The sequence below is a fragment of the Ambystoma mexicanum genome, chromosome 7p, assembly GCF_040938575.1.
Source record: "Ambystoma mexicanum isolate Mex_15411 chromosome 7p, UKY_AmexF1_1, whole genome shotgun sequence".
Classification (NCBI taxonomy): Eukaryota; Metazoa; Chordata; class Amphibia; order Caudata; family Ambystomatidae; genus Ambystoma; species Ambystoma mexicanum.
In genome coordinates, this window is record NC_090939.1 from 197,385,849 (window position 1) to 197,407,649 (window position 21,801).

At 45.8% G+C, this 21,801-nt stretch overlaps 1 protein-coding gene across 2 annotated transcripts in view; it reads right to left on the reverse strand.

Annotated features, from left to right (window-relative positions):
* IGSF5 (immunoglobulin superfamily member 5) overlaps window positions 1-21,801 on the reverse strand; it is a 544,054-nt gene that overhangs the window by 234,964 nt on the left and 287,289 nt on the right. For both annotated transcript variants that reach the window (XM_069636052.1, XM_069636051.1), the window contains one exon: window positions 12,181-12,205. In XM_069636052.1, the coding sequence (XP_069492153.1) occupies window positions 12,181-12,205 (25 nt within the window). The remainder of the gene's footprint in view (window positions 1-12,180; window positions 12,206-21,801) is intronic.

Consider the following 21,801-nt stretch of genomic DNA (forward strand, 5'->3'; position numbering starts at 1 on the left):
CTATGTTAAAAAAGGAACAGCTCAAGGGGATGCAGAAAAAGATGGCCACCTAGGCTTGTTACTCCCGTCAAAGGCAGCGACAAGGAGATGATATAGAGCATTTATTGGCCAAAACTGTAGAATCGGACTGCATCGAGGTGCATCGGAAACACCCAGCAACCTACACGAGGGAACACTGTAAGCCAAAGCGAAGCCCGTGAGAGAGAACACGGAGGTGTGCACACGGCAGAGAGAAGAGACAAGCAAGCCTGCAGTGGCCGGAGACTGGAACAGTGCGCACTGCATACGAAAAACAGGTGGCACGCACGAAGTAGAAGAATTGGCCCGCTGCTGAAGGACCCTCTTGCCCGCCACCAACCCCACAACCGGGCACACAAAGTAGGTTGCCAGGAGGAGCTGAGCTGCAAGGGGTGAGTTGCACCCCTGTGACAGCCCGAGGTAGGGACATGTGAAGCCATCCCCCACCCGCCAAGGGATTTCCCGTGGCACAGGCCACAAGCTGGGCCCTGGAGAGAAAAGGCGCAAGAAGGAGGAATCAAGGAGCACCCATCGTGGGACAGACGCGAGCCGGGCCCGGTGTGAAGCACGCCCCAGCCCCTGAAGGAACATGCAGGCTCCCAGCAGCAGGCGGTGCACTGGGGCAGCCCAAGGCCATCAAGGAACTGCGTGATGGACCTCGGAGCACCGCACTCTGGGTGAGGAGCTGAAGGCGCAGGAAGAGAGAAGAAGCAGCAGAGACTCCAAAGTGCCAAACCTGCAGAAGAACGGTCCCCCGCTCACCGCCAGCTCCACAGATGGGAAAGCGGGAAGCGTCCATGAAGAGCCGTGATACTGGAAATGGCGCACTCCCCCAGGACAGCCTAGAGAAGCGGACCGCCGCCCACGGAGAAGACACCCAGGAGCCATCAGCCCGGGTGATACTGGAGTCAAGCATCAGAAATACACTCTGGAGACAGCGAAGGAGGGAGACATTAAGGAAAGCCCGCCCCAGGTTAGAAGGGAGCCGGTCCCAGAGAGAGATACTCCCCAGCCCCCTGGAGTGCCTCCACAACAACAGCAGCAGTTACGGGCCACAAGAGCCACCTCGGTCCTCCAGAGTGACTCACCGGAAGTGGGAACAGAGGAAGATAACAAAGGTACTGGCATGCCACCCAAGAAACAGGTGAACCCCGAAGTCGGAGAACGGAGACAGCAACAGGTGAGATGCACCCCTACCCCCTCCCAAGAGCCCACGGCCATACTTAATGGGCTGAAGCTGCAGGGCCTAAAGCAAAACGGTGAGGAAGCAGCCACACGAGCACAGATGCCTTGACACCGAGTAAGAAAGGGTGGAGGCCCAAGGGAAGTATCCCATCAGCTGGGTGTCACCAGGCTCCATAATGCTGGAACACAGGTTCTCCCCTATAAGAAAGGTAACCTCTCACGAATGGAGTAACAGTCTCACCGACTGGCCCCGGGGCATGTAAAGGGATTCCATGGACATAGAGACAGAAGGGCACAAAGGCGGGGACAGTGGGGGATCACAACAAGCTGGGGGGAATCATACCCTGCTAGGGCTGAATGAATAAGGAGGTCCTGGTGCACATATGGCGGCTCCCAATGGAAAGAACGCCCAGAGAGAGATGAAGCAGGAACAATAAGGAACCCACATGAGCCGATAGATACAGAAGGGCGATAGCATACATAAGAGTGGAATGAGCGGGGCACAACACCACGTAACCCCAGGACACACCTTGTAATCCGAAGCTGGTGGGTGCCATGTCCGGGCCGGCACGCAGGAGGTGTTAAACTTGGAGGGGACACGTGACGAACAATAGAGAAGCCCCAGCCAAGTGCCTCGACGGCTGAATAGTGTCATGCAAGGACCATGATCGGTTTGACATCAACACCAGTGGTGAGAACCGTAGGAAGCTCTCTGGAGCAGGGACAGAACTGCACCTGTGGCAGCAGACGGCGAGGCAGCAATACCGGAGACCTGACTCATGAGAAAGGAATTGGAGGTGACAGGGCTCCCTCTCCAACGCAACACATGGCAGCATGAATGGATATGTGCAAGTTCTCCAGGAAAGAAGACTCAGGATGCATTCTGGCCGAGATCAAGGCCCTCCGTGGAGACATACAGGGCTCTCTGTCAGAGCTAACGGGCAGGATCACATCCGTAGAGGCCAAGTTAGAGGGCCTCGAGCACAACCAGTTGAATATAGACCTGGTGGAAATTAAACTGGAAGCGAGGATGACTGAGATAGAGCTCAGAGAAGAGGAAGTATTACTTAAAATGGATGATCTAGAAAACAGGGAGAGACGCAACAACATAAGAATACTGGGAATGAAAGAGTCGGGAAGGGAAACCCTGGGACAGGTGTAGGAGAAGGTTCTTAGACTGATAAACCAGCTCTTTGAGGCAGAGGGGAGCAAATCGGTGCCCCTCGAGAGGGCTCATAGAGGTGTCAGGCCGTATGGAGATGGCCCATGCTCAATAATGGCTAGATTCTTGAGCTATAGAGACAAACAGGAGGTCCTGAATAGGGCAAAACAACAACGTGAAGTGGAGTTTGAGGGCTCCAAAGAAACCATATATCAGGACTTATCGAATCTCACCCTGCCAAAGCATTGAAGCTGTAAACCCCTGACAACGTGGCTGCATGGAAGGGAAATCCGATATAGATGGGGATACCCCTTCTCTCTAGAACTCGAAATGGAAGGGATGAAATACAGACTCACATCGGCGGAAGAGGTGGAGCAGGCTCTGAGACAACTCACAGAGGAGGCAGAGGCACAGCCGGGGAGTCCACAAGGCCTGTCGACAAGCAGGGAATGGCCGGGCAGAGCCTCAGGCCCCCAGAGAAGAAGGAGGGCCCAGAAAGGGAGGAAATCCATGAGAATGTGCCCTCTCTAGGAAAAAAACCCTCAATGCAGAAATAACGGACGGACTCCAGCCGAAGCGGCCGAACTGTGAGTAAACCGCACCACTGATATTGAGACAGGGCAGATGCTGGTTGTGAAATGGAGTCGCTGACAGGGAGCGATTTTGTCTCCGACTCAACAGTTCAACACACTATGTTAGGACCTTCCTTAGTTCAAGAGTTTAGTTATTGTTTAGTTGGGGGGGATGTACACCAGGGATGCACAAACTGAGGAAGTCAAGTGGGGTCTCTACATTGAGGGGGAAATGGAAAGGGTGTCACCCAGAGCCGGACAAGAAGATGGAAGGGAAACAACGAGATACATGAGCCATGGTGAAAGGTGACATGAGAGCGGGTCTAACGGTGGGCACACTCAATGTAAAAGGGCTTAATTCCTCAACGAAAATATCCCTGGCAGTAAGGGATTTCAGAAGGCTGCATTAGATATGCTCTTCCTAGCTGAAACTCACCTAATACGGGGAGAGGAGCGGACGCTGAGGGGAGGGGGGATAGGGCAGGTGTACTGGGGCTCCACAAACACTAGAAAAGGGGGAGTAAGTATAATACTACACAGACGGTGTAGACTGCAGTATTGTGTGGCCACAAACTGGTTAGAAGGGAGGATGCTAATCTTACAGGGCAATTTAGAGGGTAGCGAGGCTTCTGCTAGAAGCAATATTCACCCCCAACCAATGCCAAGAGAATTTCCTAGGGGCGGAATTTGACAAGATACAGGGGATAGAGGCAGACCTGTACATACTGGGAGGAGACCTTAACTCATGGGCAGATGAATCCTGGGACAGGAAAAGGAATAGTGATTGTGAGGGTGGGAAAGCGGAAAGGCTGGGAAACCTAGGATTGTCCATCGAGAGACGTGGCCTGATTGACACATAGAGGAGTCAGCACCCACGTGAGGAGGGCTATATATTTTATTCTGCCCCCCAGACGGCGTACTCAAGGATTGACTACCTACAAGTGAACAAGGAGCAGGGAGCGAGAATAATGGGGAGTGGCCGCCGCTAGATCCAAGGAGAAAATTTGCTGTATGCTCCATACTTATAGCGGAGGGAGCTTCTTAAGCCCTGCCTCCACTTGTGCGCTCGCTTCGCGTCTTCTCCACTGACAGCGGGTAACGCTACCGACACAGCTCTCCATAGAACCCTATCAAGAAAAAGATTAAAGACATTAGTTCACAGTGAGAAACAACAGGAATTTATAGTTATCTGAAATACTTACCAAACCAAAGCATTTTCCGCATAATTTCCTCAGTCAGAAGAGTTTGTTTGTCGCCGCAGTAATTCCTGTCAGGAGCTCCCTCACAGGCCCGGCACTTCAAAAGGTACGCTCACCGTTCGCAGCTGCAGCGTCTCGCCCTGAGGTACCTCAGCAGTGTCTGCATCATCTGAAGGAATTTTCCTCAGCATTCCGGAACCCTGCAGACAAAAGGTATTTAATTAGCCAATGAACTTAAGTTTAAATAAGTTAACTTACCTGAAGTTTCTTCACATTTTCACCACTCCATTACAACCGCTCTTGTCTGAAAGACTACCATCTCTCCGCTGAGATGAACTTACGGTAGTTAACGTTCCTTCATCCCTAGTTAACGCCACAGTCATCCGCAGCCATTAACCTCTTGGGATTCAAAGAACCTGCAACAGAAAGGGGAAAAGATATTAGAAAGAGAGATCTCTCCAACGTAGGGACTACTACAAATCTTAAGAGACTAAAGACTTACCTCAGCTATTTAACCCAGATAAATCTTGGAACAACAAGGACATAGCTTAAGCAAGGAACTCTCAGTCCCTTCAGCCTTTCTCGTTAAGTTCCTTCATTTTCAACGCATCCCTGTTGCATTCAGGATGGAGAGCTCCCTAAAACAAAGACACAGGTGAGAAGGGAGGGATCACCAGGGGCATACAGTTTCACCTCATAACGTTAAAAGGGAATTATAGACGTTCTCTTGTTGTCATTGTTGTCACACAGGAAAGAAATTCCAAAGGTGCTCCAGCAACGGGTCCACAGGCAAGGAATGCATTACGCTCCCGTGGAGTCCAGGTATGCGTTACAGCCTTTGCCAGGGTGGAGTGTGTACGTGATTTCAATCCAGCACTTCACCTAAGTCAATTCACCTAAGGAATGCACAACTGAAACCCTTATTTATTTATTTGTGTCTATAAGTTCTTTTATTCTGAACGATGTACCACTTATATCACGCCCCTCTCTTTGAACCCCCCCCCCCGGGTCACACTGAACCAGGAATCAGGCTGGTTTGCAAAGTTCAAATATTTATCTAGTATATACACAATATGATCATACTATTTTTAATGGGGATACAATAATCACCAGTGGGGTGATGTCACGCTAAACAATCTCTTTAATCATAAGGAGTAATAATGAGCAAAAACAATGCAGCACAGAAATATTACTTTAGGGTGGATATTCAAATCAAATAGCAATGTGGTTACTCTTTCCCCCTACACACCCTCGATCCCCCCCAATATGCAATATAGAGAGATAGGAGGAGAGAAAACAGGTTTCAGGAATGCAGAGTTCAAGCAAATATCTCAATCCCAATTTCCCCCCAGCAAACACAAGAGAGAAACAGAACTAATTGGCAAACTGTCAAAATGGTTTAAAGTTGGCTTTGAATGGAATAGGTAAAAAATGGTCTACATCACTAACATTGTTTAAATTCTAAGGGGAGCCGCTTTATCTGGTTGCAAACAAACACTAGTAATGATTTGAGAATAATAAGCAATGGGAAAACTTAATTATGAGGTCGGGTGCAATGAAAAGCTATTTTACACGTTATAGATTTTGCCAAAACTAAAAATGTGTGGCAAACTTTTCTGCATGCGGTAATCGCGGTAGCCTGAGAACTGTAGGGATGCAGTATTGGGTTCTATGGAAAGCTTAGGATGTTAGCTACAAGCAGACACTTAGATTTCATTTCTAGCATGAACATTGAAGAAGTTATGGACGTTTTCGTGGAGGTCATTTTTTTTCCAGATAGAGGCAAATTGTAAAATAAGGATGCGCTTTTAAAAAGACAAACAGGATTTCTTGACACTAGGTATGGACTATGAAGAAACAAACTACACGACAGCACAGCCACCAGCCCAGGACGTCTCTGGATGGTTTTTGCCTGCCGAGATGCTCGCCTTCTTCAGATGAAATATATATGAGCGCAAAGATCGGTTTAACACTACTAGTACAGAAAAATTATAGGGATGAGATAGAGAGTTCAGGCAGTTCAAATATTTACTAACAATGCAGTTCTGGATATAAGAGAGGATGGGTTTGGATAGGGATGACTATGGACAGTACATAGGCTACTGACAGTCCTATACTAAGGATACTCACTACATAGGTTTGAACAGAACCGTCAGGGATTCAGGTCAGTCAAGATTTCTGGACAGGAATTCTGCTGGGCACACCGGACTGGACAGCAAGGCACTCTGGTCTACAATCAGCAAGGTCACCGCACAGTAGGACTGGCCTGGATCTGCAATGGCTCTGGTTCACAGCTATCTGGTCACAGCTATCTGGTCACAGCACGGCTCTACTGGGTTGGGTCTTTGGATTCTGGCAATAATTCTTAACAGGAACGCAGTACAGCACAGCCAGGCTGTTCTTTGGGTCCCCTTAGATGTCTGGGGTAAATTCTGGTTTCTGGAATTTTAAGGTCAAGCTGAGAGTGGTTCAGCTCTGGAAATGGGCCTTTCTGCTTGCCAAGTTTCTGGAGTCTGGAGAAAGGGAGATGTCAGGTCCTCTGGCAGGGTGCTCCGCCAGCAATTGGTTGGTGGGTGAATCTGTGTGTCTAAGCCCTCAGTTGTCTCTATTTATGGATTTAATAAAGGGGCGTGTATGCTGAAATATCCTAGGCGCACCCCCTAGGTAGGCTATTGGCTGGAATCTGCTCTCTCCCTCGATTGGAGGAAAAACAGTGTGTCACCATGATGATGTGGTTTTATGAGTCAAAACATCCTCCCCCTTGCCTTTTGAACATGAAATCTACGTTTTGTATAATACATCTTTACATGTGTACAATCTTTATACCAATAACATACATAGGTCACATATTTTGTGGAGCAAACCCTCTTCAAAGCCCCATTGCTGTGGGATCCTGGATCTGGATTTGACAGACTTTCGCACTTTTTGTCCGGGACACAACATCTAATTTGTCCAAAAATTGGTACATATCTGTGCATTGTCTATGGGCATAAGTGTGTGAAGTTTCATGCTTCTGACATAAATGCATTTGCTGCAAAACTAGAATTTTCACTGTGCCTTCCCAGAAAATCGCACAGAGTTCTGGCATCTTTTAAAATGAGCACCCAAAAATCACATTAACAATGCTATTAATTCTATAATTTTCACAAATTCGCACAGTCCTTTATCAGTCTTTTTCAAAAATATGCTTTCTGTGCTTTGTGAATCCACAAGTGGTCATCTGTCCCCGCCTACTTTCCTCCTGGCAGGTCTGAAGCAATCCGCCCCCTCCCTTCTGGGAGAGGCCACTGTTGACACTTCACAATCTGCATATCCTTTCAGCCAAGGAAGGTCCATTGTCTCTTCCTGGTGCAGCCCAAGATCTCCTCCCCTGATTTAATTCTCACAAAGGTATGACTTCCTGGCCTTGGTGGGAAGCAGGAGAGAAATGCCTTTTGTTGGGGGGAAGGCTGTGGAACTTGTTGAGTGGCTTTGAGTCAGCTTAAATTCAATGTCATTTTCTTACATTTTTCTTGGTTTAAAACAAAACTTGCAATTTTCACACAAGCAGCTAGAACTCTTATTCCAGCTTCTAAACCATGGAAATTAAATAGTTACAACCTAGGTTCCTCTTAATAACAGGTCACTTAATTTCCAGACATTTGATTTCGATTGCACAAGTTTAAACTTCTGATGCGAGCTAATGACAGCTGTCATACAGGCGGCTGCTGGTACTGCGCCCATATTTTGACAGATTTTTACAGGCAGGCACACTTTTTACTGTGGATATTTTGATGACAGAGTCCGCTTTCCAATACATTGTAGGTTCATAATGATTTCTTAAAGGAGGTGACAGGTAACACCCAGCAAGGATATTGGATGTTTTGTGGTGTTTTGGACCGGTATTTTGTATTTTCAGCAACCAAGAAAAAGGGATTTAAGAACAATTTCTGGGTTTTCTTCAGTAAAGCACTACCTTTCATGCAGTTTCCATTTTTACTTGGTGGGCAGCCCAGTAGCATGTTTCAGCAGTGAGGTCTCCGTTCCACCACTGACACAGGCAAGGTAGATTTGGCAGCCATCTTTTTGTGTTTGGTAGAGCGCAATTTCCTTAGTTTTTGGCGCGCATGGGGTTTCGCAGCCATTTTGCTGATTCTGGTGCCACGAGCACACAGTGATGCCGCAGGGCAGAGCAGAGTGGGTTAAAACATCCCACAAGTGGTTCTTCCTCTTTGCAGTGCTACGTAAGGCGGCGATGGGAAAGAATAGGCCGGGTAATAGGGGCACATATTCAGGACCAACAGCACGAGTAGTAGTGAATGGTGCTAAATCAAGGGAATTTAAGCTTAGCCGGGGCACTAGACAGGGGTGTCCCCTATCCCCTTTGCTATTTGCATTGACGATGGAGCCATTCGGGGAGATGATAAGACATAATGACCAGATAAAGGGGATACAAGTGGGGGCACAGATGCATAAACTGAGTAGGTACGCGGGTGATGTACTGCTGTACCTCTCAGGCACGAAGGAATCGATACAAGGGGTGCGCGGTGCCATGGAGGAATACACGGAGGTGTTGGGCTTTAAAGTCAACAAGCCTCATTACACGGTAGGCTGTAACCATGGTGCTAATAGCGCCATGGTTGCCGCCAGTATTTTACCGTGTCCGCCTTGGTGGATGGCGGAATTACCACCCTACTCCAAGGTGAGCGGGGGCGGTAATTCCCAATTCACCAAGGCTCTTCCCCATTCCCATTTTTGCCCCCATAGGGCATAATGGGAATGGGGAAGGTGCTAATTACGGTACCGCAAATTGTGGTACCGTAATTATCTCTGAGGTCCCTTTGCGGCACCCTACTTTAACGGCTGGTAAAACCAGCCATTAAAGTCGGGTCCCGCAAAGGGAACTCGTTGTAAGGCGGTAGGGGTTTACCAGTACCGGTGCCCTTACCGGTACCGGTACCGGTAAGGCCCAACGTCACTAAGTCAACCCTACTCCCGCTCCACGGGAGCACAGAGGCCTCATCTAATGGATGGAACAACCTGGGAATACCAGTAGAAAAGAGCGACATAAGGTATCTAGGGGTGAGAATACCAAGGCACCTGAACAAGTTATACAAAGTTAATTTCCCCCCATTGTTACGCAGGGTGTTCGAGGATCTGGAGTCCTGGTCTAGATTAATGATCTCCTGGTTAGGTAGAATGAATGCAATCAAAATGATGCTCCTCCCCAGGATACTATACCGCTACCAGGCACTCCCGATAGAGATACCAGAATCACATTTTGCAGAAATTAAAAGGAGAATATTAAGATTTCTCTGGCAGGGCAGGATATCAGATAGTAGTGCAGCCTAAGGAAAAAGGGGGAGGGGGCCTACCTGAGATGCACACTTATTATAGAGTGGCCCAATTCAGGGCCCTGATTCCCCATCTGAGAGTAGAAAGGGACAAACAATGGGTAGGGATAGAAAAACACTTATTCAGGCCGGTAACATTGGGGGTATGGCTGTGGTCCCCCTATAACCGCGGCCCCTAACACAGTACATACCCATAAAATCCTGGGCCCCCTCTGGAGGCTATGGAGAGTCAAGAAGGAAATGAACAGGGTCACTACATGGCCCTCACCCCTAAGTCACATTTGGCTCCCCCGATATGGGAACACATACCGGACCATGAGAGGTTCCAGGAAGGGTTTGAGGCAGGACTGGAGAGAGTAGGGCAGGTCTTAAAGAAAGATGGATTTATAGAGCTAGTGGATCTTGAAGAAACTCTGGGTATAGGTAGCTTGTCGGTCTTCAAATTCTTACAGTTAAAGGGGGTACTTATGTCAAAAGACCGGAAGATAAAACTGCAGAGGGACCGAACGCGCACAGAAAGACTATTGGACACAGAGAAAGGGACCAGGTCGTTATATCTAGATTATACCAGACATTGTTGGAGGCAAGAAGGGATGACATTAGTGGGACCAAGCGGAGATGGGGACAGAGATCTGGGAATGAAAATGGGGTCGCTATATTGGGAAAAGCTATGTGTAAGTGCGCATGGAACTTCAGTAGCATGCCAATGCAAACAACACGGATTAAAACTCTTATACAGATGGCAGTGGGACACTTAGCAAGGTTAGCTAAAATGTTCCCGGGAGCAGACCCGCACTGTTGGAGGAAATTTGTGCAAATAGCTGACTACTGGCACATGTTGTGGGGTTGTGGGAAGGTGCAACAGTACTGGAAGGAGGTGCTGGGATGGATTAAAGGGCTTGAGGGGATCAAACAGGTTGCAGAACTCATGCTGGTACTGTTTGGCATAGACACAGCTGACGGTGAGTGGACTAAGCTCCTACACAAGCCTCACCATCTCCTTCTGGCAGTCAGGGTGTGTCTAGCAGGGGGATGGAAGAGGGAGAAGCTCCCGTCTGAGAGAGAATGGGCACAAAGCACTGGACCTATACAGGGTGGAAGACCTAACTAGACGCTTGCATGACAAAACCTCAACATGGGCCATAGAATGGGCAGGGATTTTGGCCAAATATGACACGGGGAGACTGTGAAGGGCAACGGACATGGGAGAAGAGGAGGATGGGGAATAACTCTCGCAAGCCTACAAGGTGGACTATTTTGATGAATGGTAACTGCGCCAATGGAAACAATTGGGGACAGATACAAATAAGTGGGCCTCTTATTGGACCCGCACAAATGATCATGGGCTCTGGATATGCAACTGGTGAAATATGGACATAAAACTGCATCCACAAAAGACAGGAGGTGAGGGGGGGTGGGAAGGGGAGTTGGGGAAGTTCAAGTTCATTGTGGGCGGGTGAGTGAAAACATTTTAAAAAATCCAAATGATGTTCTCCTGTAACGATGGGTTCGTAGTTGTGTATACATGCCATATCCTTGCATCTACACCAATAAAATAAATTTGGAAAAAAAAAGGAACAGCTCATTATTTAATGAGTTGGGTTAGCCAAAATATCTCCAGGCTCTAAATCACTTACATCTCATTTAATGTGAATCGAACAGTCTGTTAGTATTTGCTGTTTGCATTGTGTTTTAAAGCGTAGAAAAAAAATCAATAAAGAAAAACGGTGTTTCACTCCCTGATAGTTTGTATATGCATTTCATCTTGATATTGCAAAATTAAAGATAATCTAATAATGGCAATGCGGCTAGTTTTTAAGCATAATAACCAATTTGAACAAACATGGATACACACTATGACATGTGTGCCATTCAAACTACAGAACCTAGGTACATCTTTATTCTACCCTTACATCCCAGATTATTTCAACAAAGCCCATTACATCGGATTTGTTACAACACACCGCCATGTAGATGGGCGGTTGGGTAAGGGTATTAATTAAGGTGGGGGCAATGCGGGGGAAGGCTGCAGAGGGTCTCCCCCTGCATTGAATTGGAGTAAAATGTGTAAGAAAAATCGATTTAATGGGCTTCGAGGAAATAATCTTGACAAAATCACATAGATCCAATATAACGGGATGTATTCCCAAATCGCTGTTGCAGCTCATAGAGTGACCTAATTTGATTAACACAACTGCATTGTTGTTGGATTATGAAAATCTCGGAAGGCGCCCTAACCCCACTTGGACCTGGTTAATGCTCTAATAAAATGTCTGAGTAAATAATTAAAATAAGGGCATGCAGGACTGCTGCATGATTTATAGCAAGATACATCAATCTTTGTTGAAAAAAAGCCTTTGCAAGCCCTCGTTTCCAGAGTAGATCCCAGTACAAGGTGCAGACCAACACTTTGAAAGGAGACAACCAACTCTAGCAAGAAAAATATGATTGTTATTAATAATAAACAGTAATAAAACAAACATAACAGCAGTATGCATAATAATAACTAAAACAACAAGAATGATTATAGCAAATATATTGTGTACTGTTGACCTCCTCCACCGCAACACCTTGTAGAAGCCACCCCCAAGCAGCTGATGCAGAACCTTAATATATCAGTTTTAAGTAACACTAAACAATAAACATACCAGATTTTGAAGCTTTCAAATAGAACATGCAAAATCATATATCATTTGGCTAAATATACTCACTTCAGCTGGCTCTGGTAACTGGACTCTAAAAGAAAAACAAAACGAAAGTATCGGTGTTAACACATATGTATATGGTACTATATCTATCTCAAGCATATTGTGCTGGTCCAATCAGATTCTAAATGTTTCTAAATGTGGTCATTCATATGAAGGACACTAGTGTTTGCTTTATTTCATTTTGCATCTACCCCCTTTAAAACAATGCTCATGGTTTACGGTGTTGAAAAGTTTTAAACAGATGATTAGGGGGCAGGCACTTGAGGCTATAGATTAATAATAGTCCCTTAGTCAGCACCAGCATTTAGAATACATGTTGAATTAGATGAGCCTTATCTAATGGATGGATAAACTAAAACGTCGCCCGGCTGATATTACTGTGACAAATTGACTTCTGCCCTGCAGGAGTACAAGCATGAAAGAAGGCTAAAGTGACTACTCCGCCCTTGCTCTTCTTAAAAAAAGAGCCAACACAATTATAAAGGCAAAACAGGGACAACTAAGAGAAATACCTCCTCTGCCTTTTGTGGTAACTTGGACCGAGGGAAGGCTATACTCTCAACAGGGGTGTGAATGTGGTTTACTAGTAACTCAAACAGCAAACTACACCAGTCCAAAATAAAGGAATATCCAATGAAGGTTTTATTAAAGCAAAAGAACCCGAGGATGGCGGGCATTACCGGTTGGGTAATGCTCCTTGAGGCAACAAGTTATAATCCCGAGCGAAGTGAAGGCTTTAATGAATGCCCCGGGGCATTACCTGAATGGTAATGCTCCCTCCCTGGGTTCTATTGCTATTAGTACCCCCAGCATGTTGTACCGGGGTAGTAACAGTAATTTGTTGTGAGTTGAGACACAGTGTTGTGACCATTTCTGAACTCGAGTAAAAAAAATAAAAAAAAAATGGCCACCAGTGTTCAGGGAGAAGGGACTACACAGGCCTCTTTACGAGTCCGGCGGTAGCCGTGCCGGAAAAAACGCTGGACTCGTAGTGAATTACCACCTCCGTGATTGCCGGAATCACCGGGGCATTACAACCCCAGTGACCCGGTAATTCCAAAGGTGGAATTCCGTTAATCCCCATTCCTATGGAGTCCCATAGGCCTCCATGGGGATGGGGACAATGGAAACACCGGTTCCGTCTGTGATGGAGCCTGTGTTTCCATTTCCGTCTGCAGGCAGGTGGCATTTCCCCCGCCAGGTCAGACCAGGCGGGAGTGACACCACCCACCTGCAGAACTCGTAATCTGCCGGTCTGAAAACAATGGTGGCAGCGGATTTACCGGCAGCGTTGTTTCCAGACCGGCAGGCTTGTAGTCACTTATTCCTTTCCATGGCAGCCATTGAATAGTGAATGAAAAAAGTATACAAACAAAATGGCCACCATGGAAAGGGAGCAGGAACTACACGTAGTCCTTTCTCCTTTTCCATGGTGGCTATTGAATAGAGATTTGAAAATAGTAAAACAAACAAAATGGCCACCATAGAACGGGGAGAAGGGACTACTTCTCCCCGTTCCATGGCGGCCATTAAAAAGATTAGGGAAAAAAATGCTGCCATGAATTAGTGCAAAGTGACTACGTGTAGTCCCTCCTCCCCTTCCATGGCGGCAAGACTGAGAAAGGGAAAGAACTGTGAGGGTCGCAGCGCGCGTCCCTCGTAGTCAGTCCCTAGGGCCCAAAATAGACTAGTGGGAGTTATCAGTCAATAATATCTTTACAGTGTCCGGGCAGTTCGGCAACAGCAAACAAGGCTTATCAGCGCTGTTTGGTTGTTCGATTCAATTTGAAATGTGGCAGTCATGAAGAAGCAAGCAAATGTCGAAGTGGGGGTCAGACTGAAAGATGCTGTAGTTCAAGCAATGTGGATCATGGAGTTCGTCAGGTTTGGTTCACCAGTCTAGGTTCGACGGCAGGTTACAGAATGTGCAGGCATGTCAGTCTGATTCAGGAGCTCGAAAGAGGTAGTTGGGGGAAAAAAGCAGAGTTGGTTTGATCGTCAACTTCAGTGGTGATGAAGAGATGGGTGGTTTGAACAGCTGTTTCAGTGATGCAAGTGCAGCGATGCGTCTTTGTTCAAGCCAATGCAACAACGCGCTTCAGCTGGCACTGTGCATCAGTGAACTGGTTCAAACGGAGGAACTGCGGGAACGAAATTTGGTGAGTGCCAAAGGTAATGCCTTAGGCTATGTTCCCTCTAAGCTGTGAGCATGTGTGCTTGCTCAGCTTCCCTCTGAGTGGTGCTCAGAAGAGCATTAGCAGTGCACATAGACAATTTCCACCTTTATGAGCTTTTATAGGGCACAAGTCACAGAAGTTACCTCCCATTTGCTTTCTCTGTTAAGCAAGCTACATTATACCAACTAGTCCCAATATTTTTGTATAGCCCTGTTTATATCAGTTCCAGAAACATTAAAACATATACTGACCCTATGTCCAGCTCTCATGGAACAACGAAAATGATGTGAGTACAAGTCATTTGAAGACTATATAATCTTAACACATGAGATTATGGGGTCAACATTTTTTAATGGTGAACATGTTGCTCTGACTCTTGCTGTAATAAGATTTTCACAAGACCCTATACTTGGACTGATACCTTAATTAACTGATTTTGATGATTAAGATTGTAATGCAAAGGAAGTAGAACGTTTTCCCATGAGTATTGTGGTAATTTGCAGCCTTTTTAAAATATGTCTTAAAGGTTATGAGGTTCTAAAACTAAGTGTTATCAGACAGTTTTAAACTTTATATTTGTCTTTGGTTGATATTAAGATCATATCTATTAAGATTTTTGTATATATGTATATATGTGATGGTATGAAATATGTATTGAAAGGTTTCATTTTGTAGCCAAATTAATAAATACATTCTTTTTTCAAATAGCGCGGCTTATATTATCCCCAGTATAGCAGGGTGACATTACAAACCTAATTGTTTTCCCTCTAAGAATTTTGTGTATGCACATTTCATGCTCAGCCTCTTACTTTCAGTGCTAACATTAGCCTAGAGAGCAACATGGCAGTATCATTTGCTTGGCCTGAAAAGAATTATAGGCAGGTGTTTATTCCAGGCACTACTCATGGACAACATTAGCAAAACAGATATTCAGAAAATCTAAAATCCTTTGCCCTTTACAGCAAACCTTTGGGCAAATATTCTCTCCTATGCATGAATGGTTTCACTGGGAACTTGCATAATCCTACTCAACAATATTAGAGAGAGATGATGTTGCAAACTGTTTTGTGTGCACTGCTAAATATGTGTGTGTATGCAGGTTCATGATAAACTCTTAAACTGACTAGAATATCATGGTGAGGCATTATAGTTTCTGCATGCAAAGTATTGTAGGTGGGTCAATAACTCAGAGTAATTATCTGTAACAATCCCAAGAGGAGCCTACCTACTTTTTTATGGGGCCCTGTTAAATAGTATTGGAGCACAAGAGCCTGGGTGCAAGGGAACACATTCCTTGGTGGTGAATCACAAATGAGCCGCTTTCAAAAAACCAAATCAGGAGTTTTGTCAGTACAGTACAATGAAGCAAGTATGCTGAAATAAATGACAAAAACCTCTAGTAACAGTCTGTTTTCTGTGTTCAGACGAGGAGGGCTTTTTAACAGAATCATGTACTCTGAATCTAGGGAGTCTGATATCCCCATGGTTTGTTTGTTTGTTTTATTTATCTGTATAGCGCTCCAGACCCAGAGGTAAAATGGTGCTTCGGCAGGCTACAGCATAGTATATACAGTTTGCAGTTATACATTTATGAAATATTTACAGTTTATACAGTTTATACAGTTTGCAATAAGCATATGAGATAGAGGGTGGAGAAGTTAATTCTTCTCCAGTAACCATCCAATAACATGTTTCCTGAAAGACTGAAAGGATTCAATCGATTTAATGTTGAGTGGTAGAGAATTCCAAAGTTGGGAAGCAAGAACCGTGAAGCTGGATCCTCCGGCTCTTTTTAAGGTGAATCTGGGCACTGTAAGGCATAGCATATTGGAGGATCTGGTAACTCTGGTAGCCGATTTCAGTGTACATTTGTTGGTGTGGTAGGGTGGGGCTAGATGGTTAAGGGCTTTATATGTGAGACATATGGTTTTTAGGTCAATTTTTTGTTGTATAGAGAGCCATTTGCAGAATTTTCTGGTGGTGGAGATGTGCTCTCGCCTGGGGATATTTAATGCTGCGTGTAGCACATTGTTTTGAAGTACCTGTAGTTTGTTAATTATGGATTGATTAGCACCTAGGTAGAGGCTGTTGCAATAATCCAGTTTAGACTGTATTAGAGCCCTGGCCAGCAGGAGGCAACTATTAGTGGACAAGAAAGGTCTGCCGGCCCTGATCAATTTGCCGGTGTAGGCAGTGGCAGATGCAGTCATATTGACTTGTTTGGCTAGATTGGTGTTGGCGTCGAGATAAAAACCAAGGGTTTTCACATTTTTAACAATGGGAATTGTGTTACCATCGATGATGATGTTATTATAATTGGGGCTGAGTTTCAGCAGGTTATTAGATGAGCCGATAAGGAGAAGCTCAGTTTTCTCAGCATTCAGGCAGAGGCCATGTGTGGCTATCCGTGCCTGAATGATGGAGAAGATTTCATTGATCTGGGTGACGTCAGTGTTATAGTTACCTGAGATGGTGAGGAGTATCTGGGTGTCATCTTGTTTAACTTTTAACAGTTAATTGCAGGAGAAGGCACTCATCGGTTATACCTCTGTGGGCAGCTATTAGCCTATAAATGAAAGCTGTGATTTATTTTAAAGGTGGTCCTTAAGGAACCCCAGTGAGGCTTATATTTGTTTAATTCTGTTTAGACTGGAGTGAGGGCAGGGGTGTGTGTGCAAATGAGCTGTAGGTTAGATTCTGTACCTACTCATTTCACTTTGGCTACAGACAGGGCATTGATAAGTGCTTACACACTGTGTTTTAAGTTTGGAATGACATGATTTCTGTGGGGGTACAAAGTAAGTTGCATTGCCAATGGAGATACTTTTTAGTCAAGTGGAATTCTATTTTACCTATAGACCAGATCATTTATAATCTAAGCCTCTTACCATGAAAATGTTATTTCCCTAAAAGTTTCTTTTCAGATCAGACAGCAATATATTTAGAGCTCCTACCTGTGCATATGCTATGCTGGTACAACTTATCTCAAAATAGTGTAACTTTGTGGGTAGAAGCTGGGGCAGGGATGTGCGCATTTGTCCATTTATTTACAACTTTTTGTTGACATATTTTTACTCATTTTGTTGTTATAAGTAGTCGCCTGTTTTTGTGACACAAACTTGGCTGCTACGCCTCTCATCAGTATAACTGGTTATACGTTTTTGTGGTCTTTGGCTCTGTTCTGAGGACAATGTAACGGTGATGGTAAACAGTGGCACAGGAATTCTGATTATAATGCTACGATGCAATTATTCTGCTGATGCAAATTATGAAAGTCATTTTTTTCCGGCCCGTGAATTATTTTGTTCTAGTAGGACATGAACTGTCATTGGCATATTTTCTGACACCCTTTTTTGTTCTTTGGTTGTGATTATTCGGTCTTGCAAATAACATATCATGTATACATTCTTTCCCAGCAAAATGAGTTATACGCGATGTGTGTTCTTTGTAGCACACATGGGTGTTTTTTCCCAGTAGCATAAGACATGTTTGATTGCCTCTGAGCAGAGTTTGCAGCTCGACAATTGAATAACCACAACTAAACACATTGTTTATATTGAGTATACAATGCATTCTTTTGGTACATGTATTTTTCTCTGCACATGGGTACTTTTTTGCTAGATACTGCGTAAGATTTGAATTTTTGGATTGGTTTATAACTTCTCTTAGAACTGCATACAAAACATTTGATTTTTTTAGACAATAATACATTTGGACCATTTCCGCACCAATAATTAGAGGGAACATTGGCCCCAGCACATTTGTATCTTCTGCTTCAGTACTGAAAACTTGGTTAACTCTTGGGGTAATTTGTACCAGAGTTTTTGGCCCTTGATTGACATTCTTTTTTTCCCAATCCTTTCTAAGTGTGTAGTTTGTTGATTCCGTTTTTTCACTCTGGAGAAGCGCAGTGCGCAATATGAATAAAAGTGATTGAATCTTGAAGTCTGTGCACCGGTTGTTGAGGAGTCAATGAAGGCTTTTTAGGGTTGTTAGAAATATAGTTTTCTTTTTCGGCCTGTGATCCGGGGGCATGTTCTCTTCATGATCAGCTGAGATTTTCAAATGTCTTTTCCAGATGACACGGGACATCCCATTGAGGTAGTCTAATTTGGATATTACAAGTGATTTTATGGTTATGATTTTGTGTTGTAGGTCCGTGATCGCAAAGATTCTTCCTTATAGACAAAGTTAATGGTGACATCTGCTGCATTTTGGGGGTAAATTGCAAGTCACCAACAGGGTTTTTGCTTTCCTGACTGGGGAGAAGATTTCACCAAGTGGCAATGTCCAGAGGGGTGACAGCTGGGCGCATGGTGTAAGCCCACTGTGGCCCTGGGTTATCACATGGTTTAAGTAAAATATGTGTGGTGCTACCTGTTTCTTCGCACACAGGAGATGGGCTGTAGGTTTTCTCTGCCAAGTTCCTGGATCTACCCACTGCCCTATAGTTGCACACCTGGTGCATAGTACTAGTATAATACTGCCCAGTGTATGTTATGGCTAGTGGACTGTAATGGTTTTATAACATGGCACACTCCAGCCAGGGACTCTTTCCACTGACAATGAATGTGGCGCACAAAAAAAATGCTTTTTATCTTTAATCAACCAAAGGTTCTTTATTTGACTAGGCCCTCAATCCGTCTTGCACCCACCTCAACAAACACCCTGTGTCACAATGGACTAGGAATCAGGCCGGTGAGTAACAATATGATGTTTATTAATTTTATGGTCAAATGAAAAATTAAGCAAAATCAAACAACGGGGCAGCAACCACTGATGTTGTGGCAATACAAATGCCAAAAATCCCCACAACACAGTTAATTCAAATTCCTAATATTGTATGCAGAAGCCTTTACTAGCAAGCAAAACAGAAATTGTTTTTAAAAGCAACAGATAGCGTTCAAGTGAAGCACTCCCACTGCACACTCACCCCCAAACTCCTGCTAACTAAATGGTTTGTGGATAGAAGGCAGTGGCAAGGAGTCAGAATGACAAGGGAAAAATCGGATTTTGAATTCAGCCCAGCAGCCCAAGATGAGAGGCGAGAAACAAAAATGAAAACCTTATTTACGAGCAAAACTAGATAATCATATTTCAATTGTTACTCGCAGGGCAGTTTACAACCGCAGTGGAATAGCTAGAACAAACATTCTTGTTGCTACACTTGAGCGATAAGGAAGCTTACAGACTACTAGAAGGGCACCAAGGCAACGTAAACAGGTAAGAAAATCAATTTGGGAATGAAAAAAAAATGCAAAAGAAAACACTAATCGGTTTTCAGGACAAAGAACAGAGGCACATAAAAGATAGGATTCCGATATAAAGAGTTACTCTTGATGGGACTACAGTTTGGGTTTTTCTGTGGGACAGAGGAAAATCGGAATTGGTAGGAAAGCACACAAAAAACAGGCAAATTTGTTTTTTGTAAGACAAAGGGCTTCATTACACGGACGGCGGAAAGGAAATAACGTTACCGGTAATTGAATACCGGTAACGCTAAATTTCCTATCCAATTACGACCCGGACTTGCCGCTATTAGCGCCATCGTTAAGTACGGGGGCACTAATAGCGGCAAGTCCGTGGGCGTGCGACCCCCAGGCCGGAAATAGCGGCATGGCGATAATAGCATCCCATCACAAGGTAGGCCGACATGGCAATAGCGGCATGGGAAAGACCATGGCGCTAATACCGGCATCGCGAACCACCCGTTAAGAGACCTGAGCAGTGTGTGCACCTGTCACAGGTGGACACATCCAGCAGAGGTGTAGGCGATGGAGACTGTGGCAGCACAAAAGGGCACACCACACCCCTTCCCACACAAAAATGCTTCCAATACTGCCCGCATTACTTGGGCTGGAGGATATGATTGCAGTGCGGCAGCATCAACAACAGGCAGCACAGAGGAGACGCAGGAGGAGTACGAGTAGGAGTAGGGCAAGACATGCGCAGCAAGCACCAGCAGGGCACCCAGAAATACCACAGAACCAGCAGGACGAGGGCAAGAAAATTGCACACAGCCGTACCAGCGCTGTGATGGACCAGGCATCTGGCCTCTACAACACACAGCACCGGTCCCTAAGCGTGCTGGGCGAAGCCCTCCTGTACGGCCATGACAAAGTGCCGAAGACAACCATGGCATGTGTGATGCGGGACTAAATTTACATCAGACGGAATGTGCCTATGCCACCTGACATGCAAGCGCAAGATGAGGATGATGTGGATGGTGATGAGGATGGCTGAAAAGGCCCGCAGGGACATGCAAGTGGCAATGTCCAGGAGGGACACGATGTGCATCAGCATCTGATGTATCAGATTCCATGACATCCAAGGTATGACCATTATGCATAAAGATGGGTATTACTGCCCTGATACATGTGGTCAGTCCCACAAAGAATCATCTCCCCAATACAGTAGACACTCACAATGATGAATACCAAGCCAGTGTAAACTTTTAAACAGTGTATTGTGAACAAAAGACAATAAGTGCATGGCCCCAACTGTGAAAACACCCCTCCCCCCTCCCCCCACAACACTCCCAAAAACACCCCTACCCCCCTCCCCCCACAACACTCCCAAAAACACCCCTACCCCCCTCCCCCCACAACACTCCCATGTGACCCTCATGGTGTGAACGTGTCCTTCTCAACATGTTGCACCTAGTCCTTGCTGGCCCTAATTGTCAGTTCCTGCCCCGCCATTTGGTGGTTGTGATGTGGTGCACCTCAGGTTGCGCAGAGACCGGCGTAGGGGGCTAGTTTGCCGGGAACTCCCAGAGGAGGTGGTGGCCGGTTTATCCTGGGTTGTGAGTGGGCATCGGCGCTCAATTGCGTCTGCTACACGGTGCATGGCCTGCCTGAGTTGGCCCATTTCGTTGCAGATCCTGTCGGTGCATGCCTCCATGCCCTCCCTTGTCTGCTGTGCAAAAATACAGAGGTCCTCCCTCAGACGGCCTACCTCAGCCACATGCTGCCCTACTAGCCCAGTGATCTCCGTCTGCCTCTGAATGATGGCTGTGAGGTCATGTTGCATGGTGGGTGCTGGTGGGATGGCTGATGTGCCTTGTTCCATGGCACTGGCCTCAGGTGAGAATACCTGGGGGCTCCATGACCCTTCAAGGGTGGGGGTGGGTGACCCTCCTTGGCTACCCGGACCTGAAGACAACCTCGGGCTTGCCGGTATGGAGCGTGTTGGTCTGGGGCTCTGGCTTAGATCCACAATGCCAGGTGCCTCCTCCTCAATCGAAAGTGGGGCAGTGGCTGCTGCCTCACCCGTTGAACTGGTGGCAGCAGAGTGCATTCCCTCAATGCTGCCTTCACTTGCTGGGAGACACACTCCCTTGGGTGCCACGACGGCAGCAGGCATGGCCTCTGGCTGTGTTGAACTGGTGCCCCTGCTGCCTTTGTCCCTCTGGTCATGGTCACTCCTCCTGGTTCCCCTTGAGGAT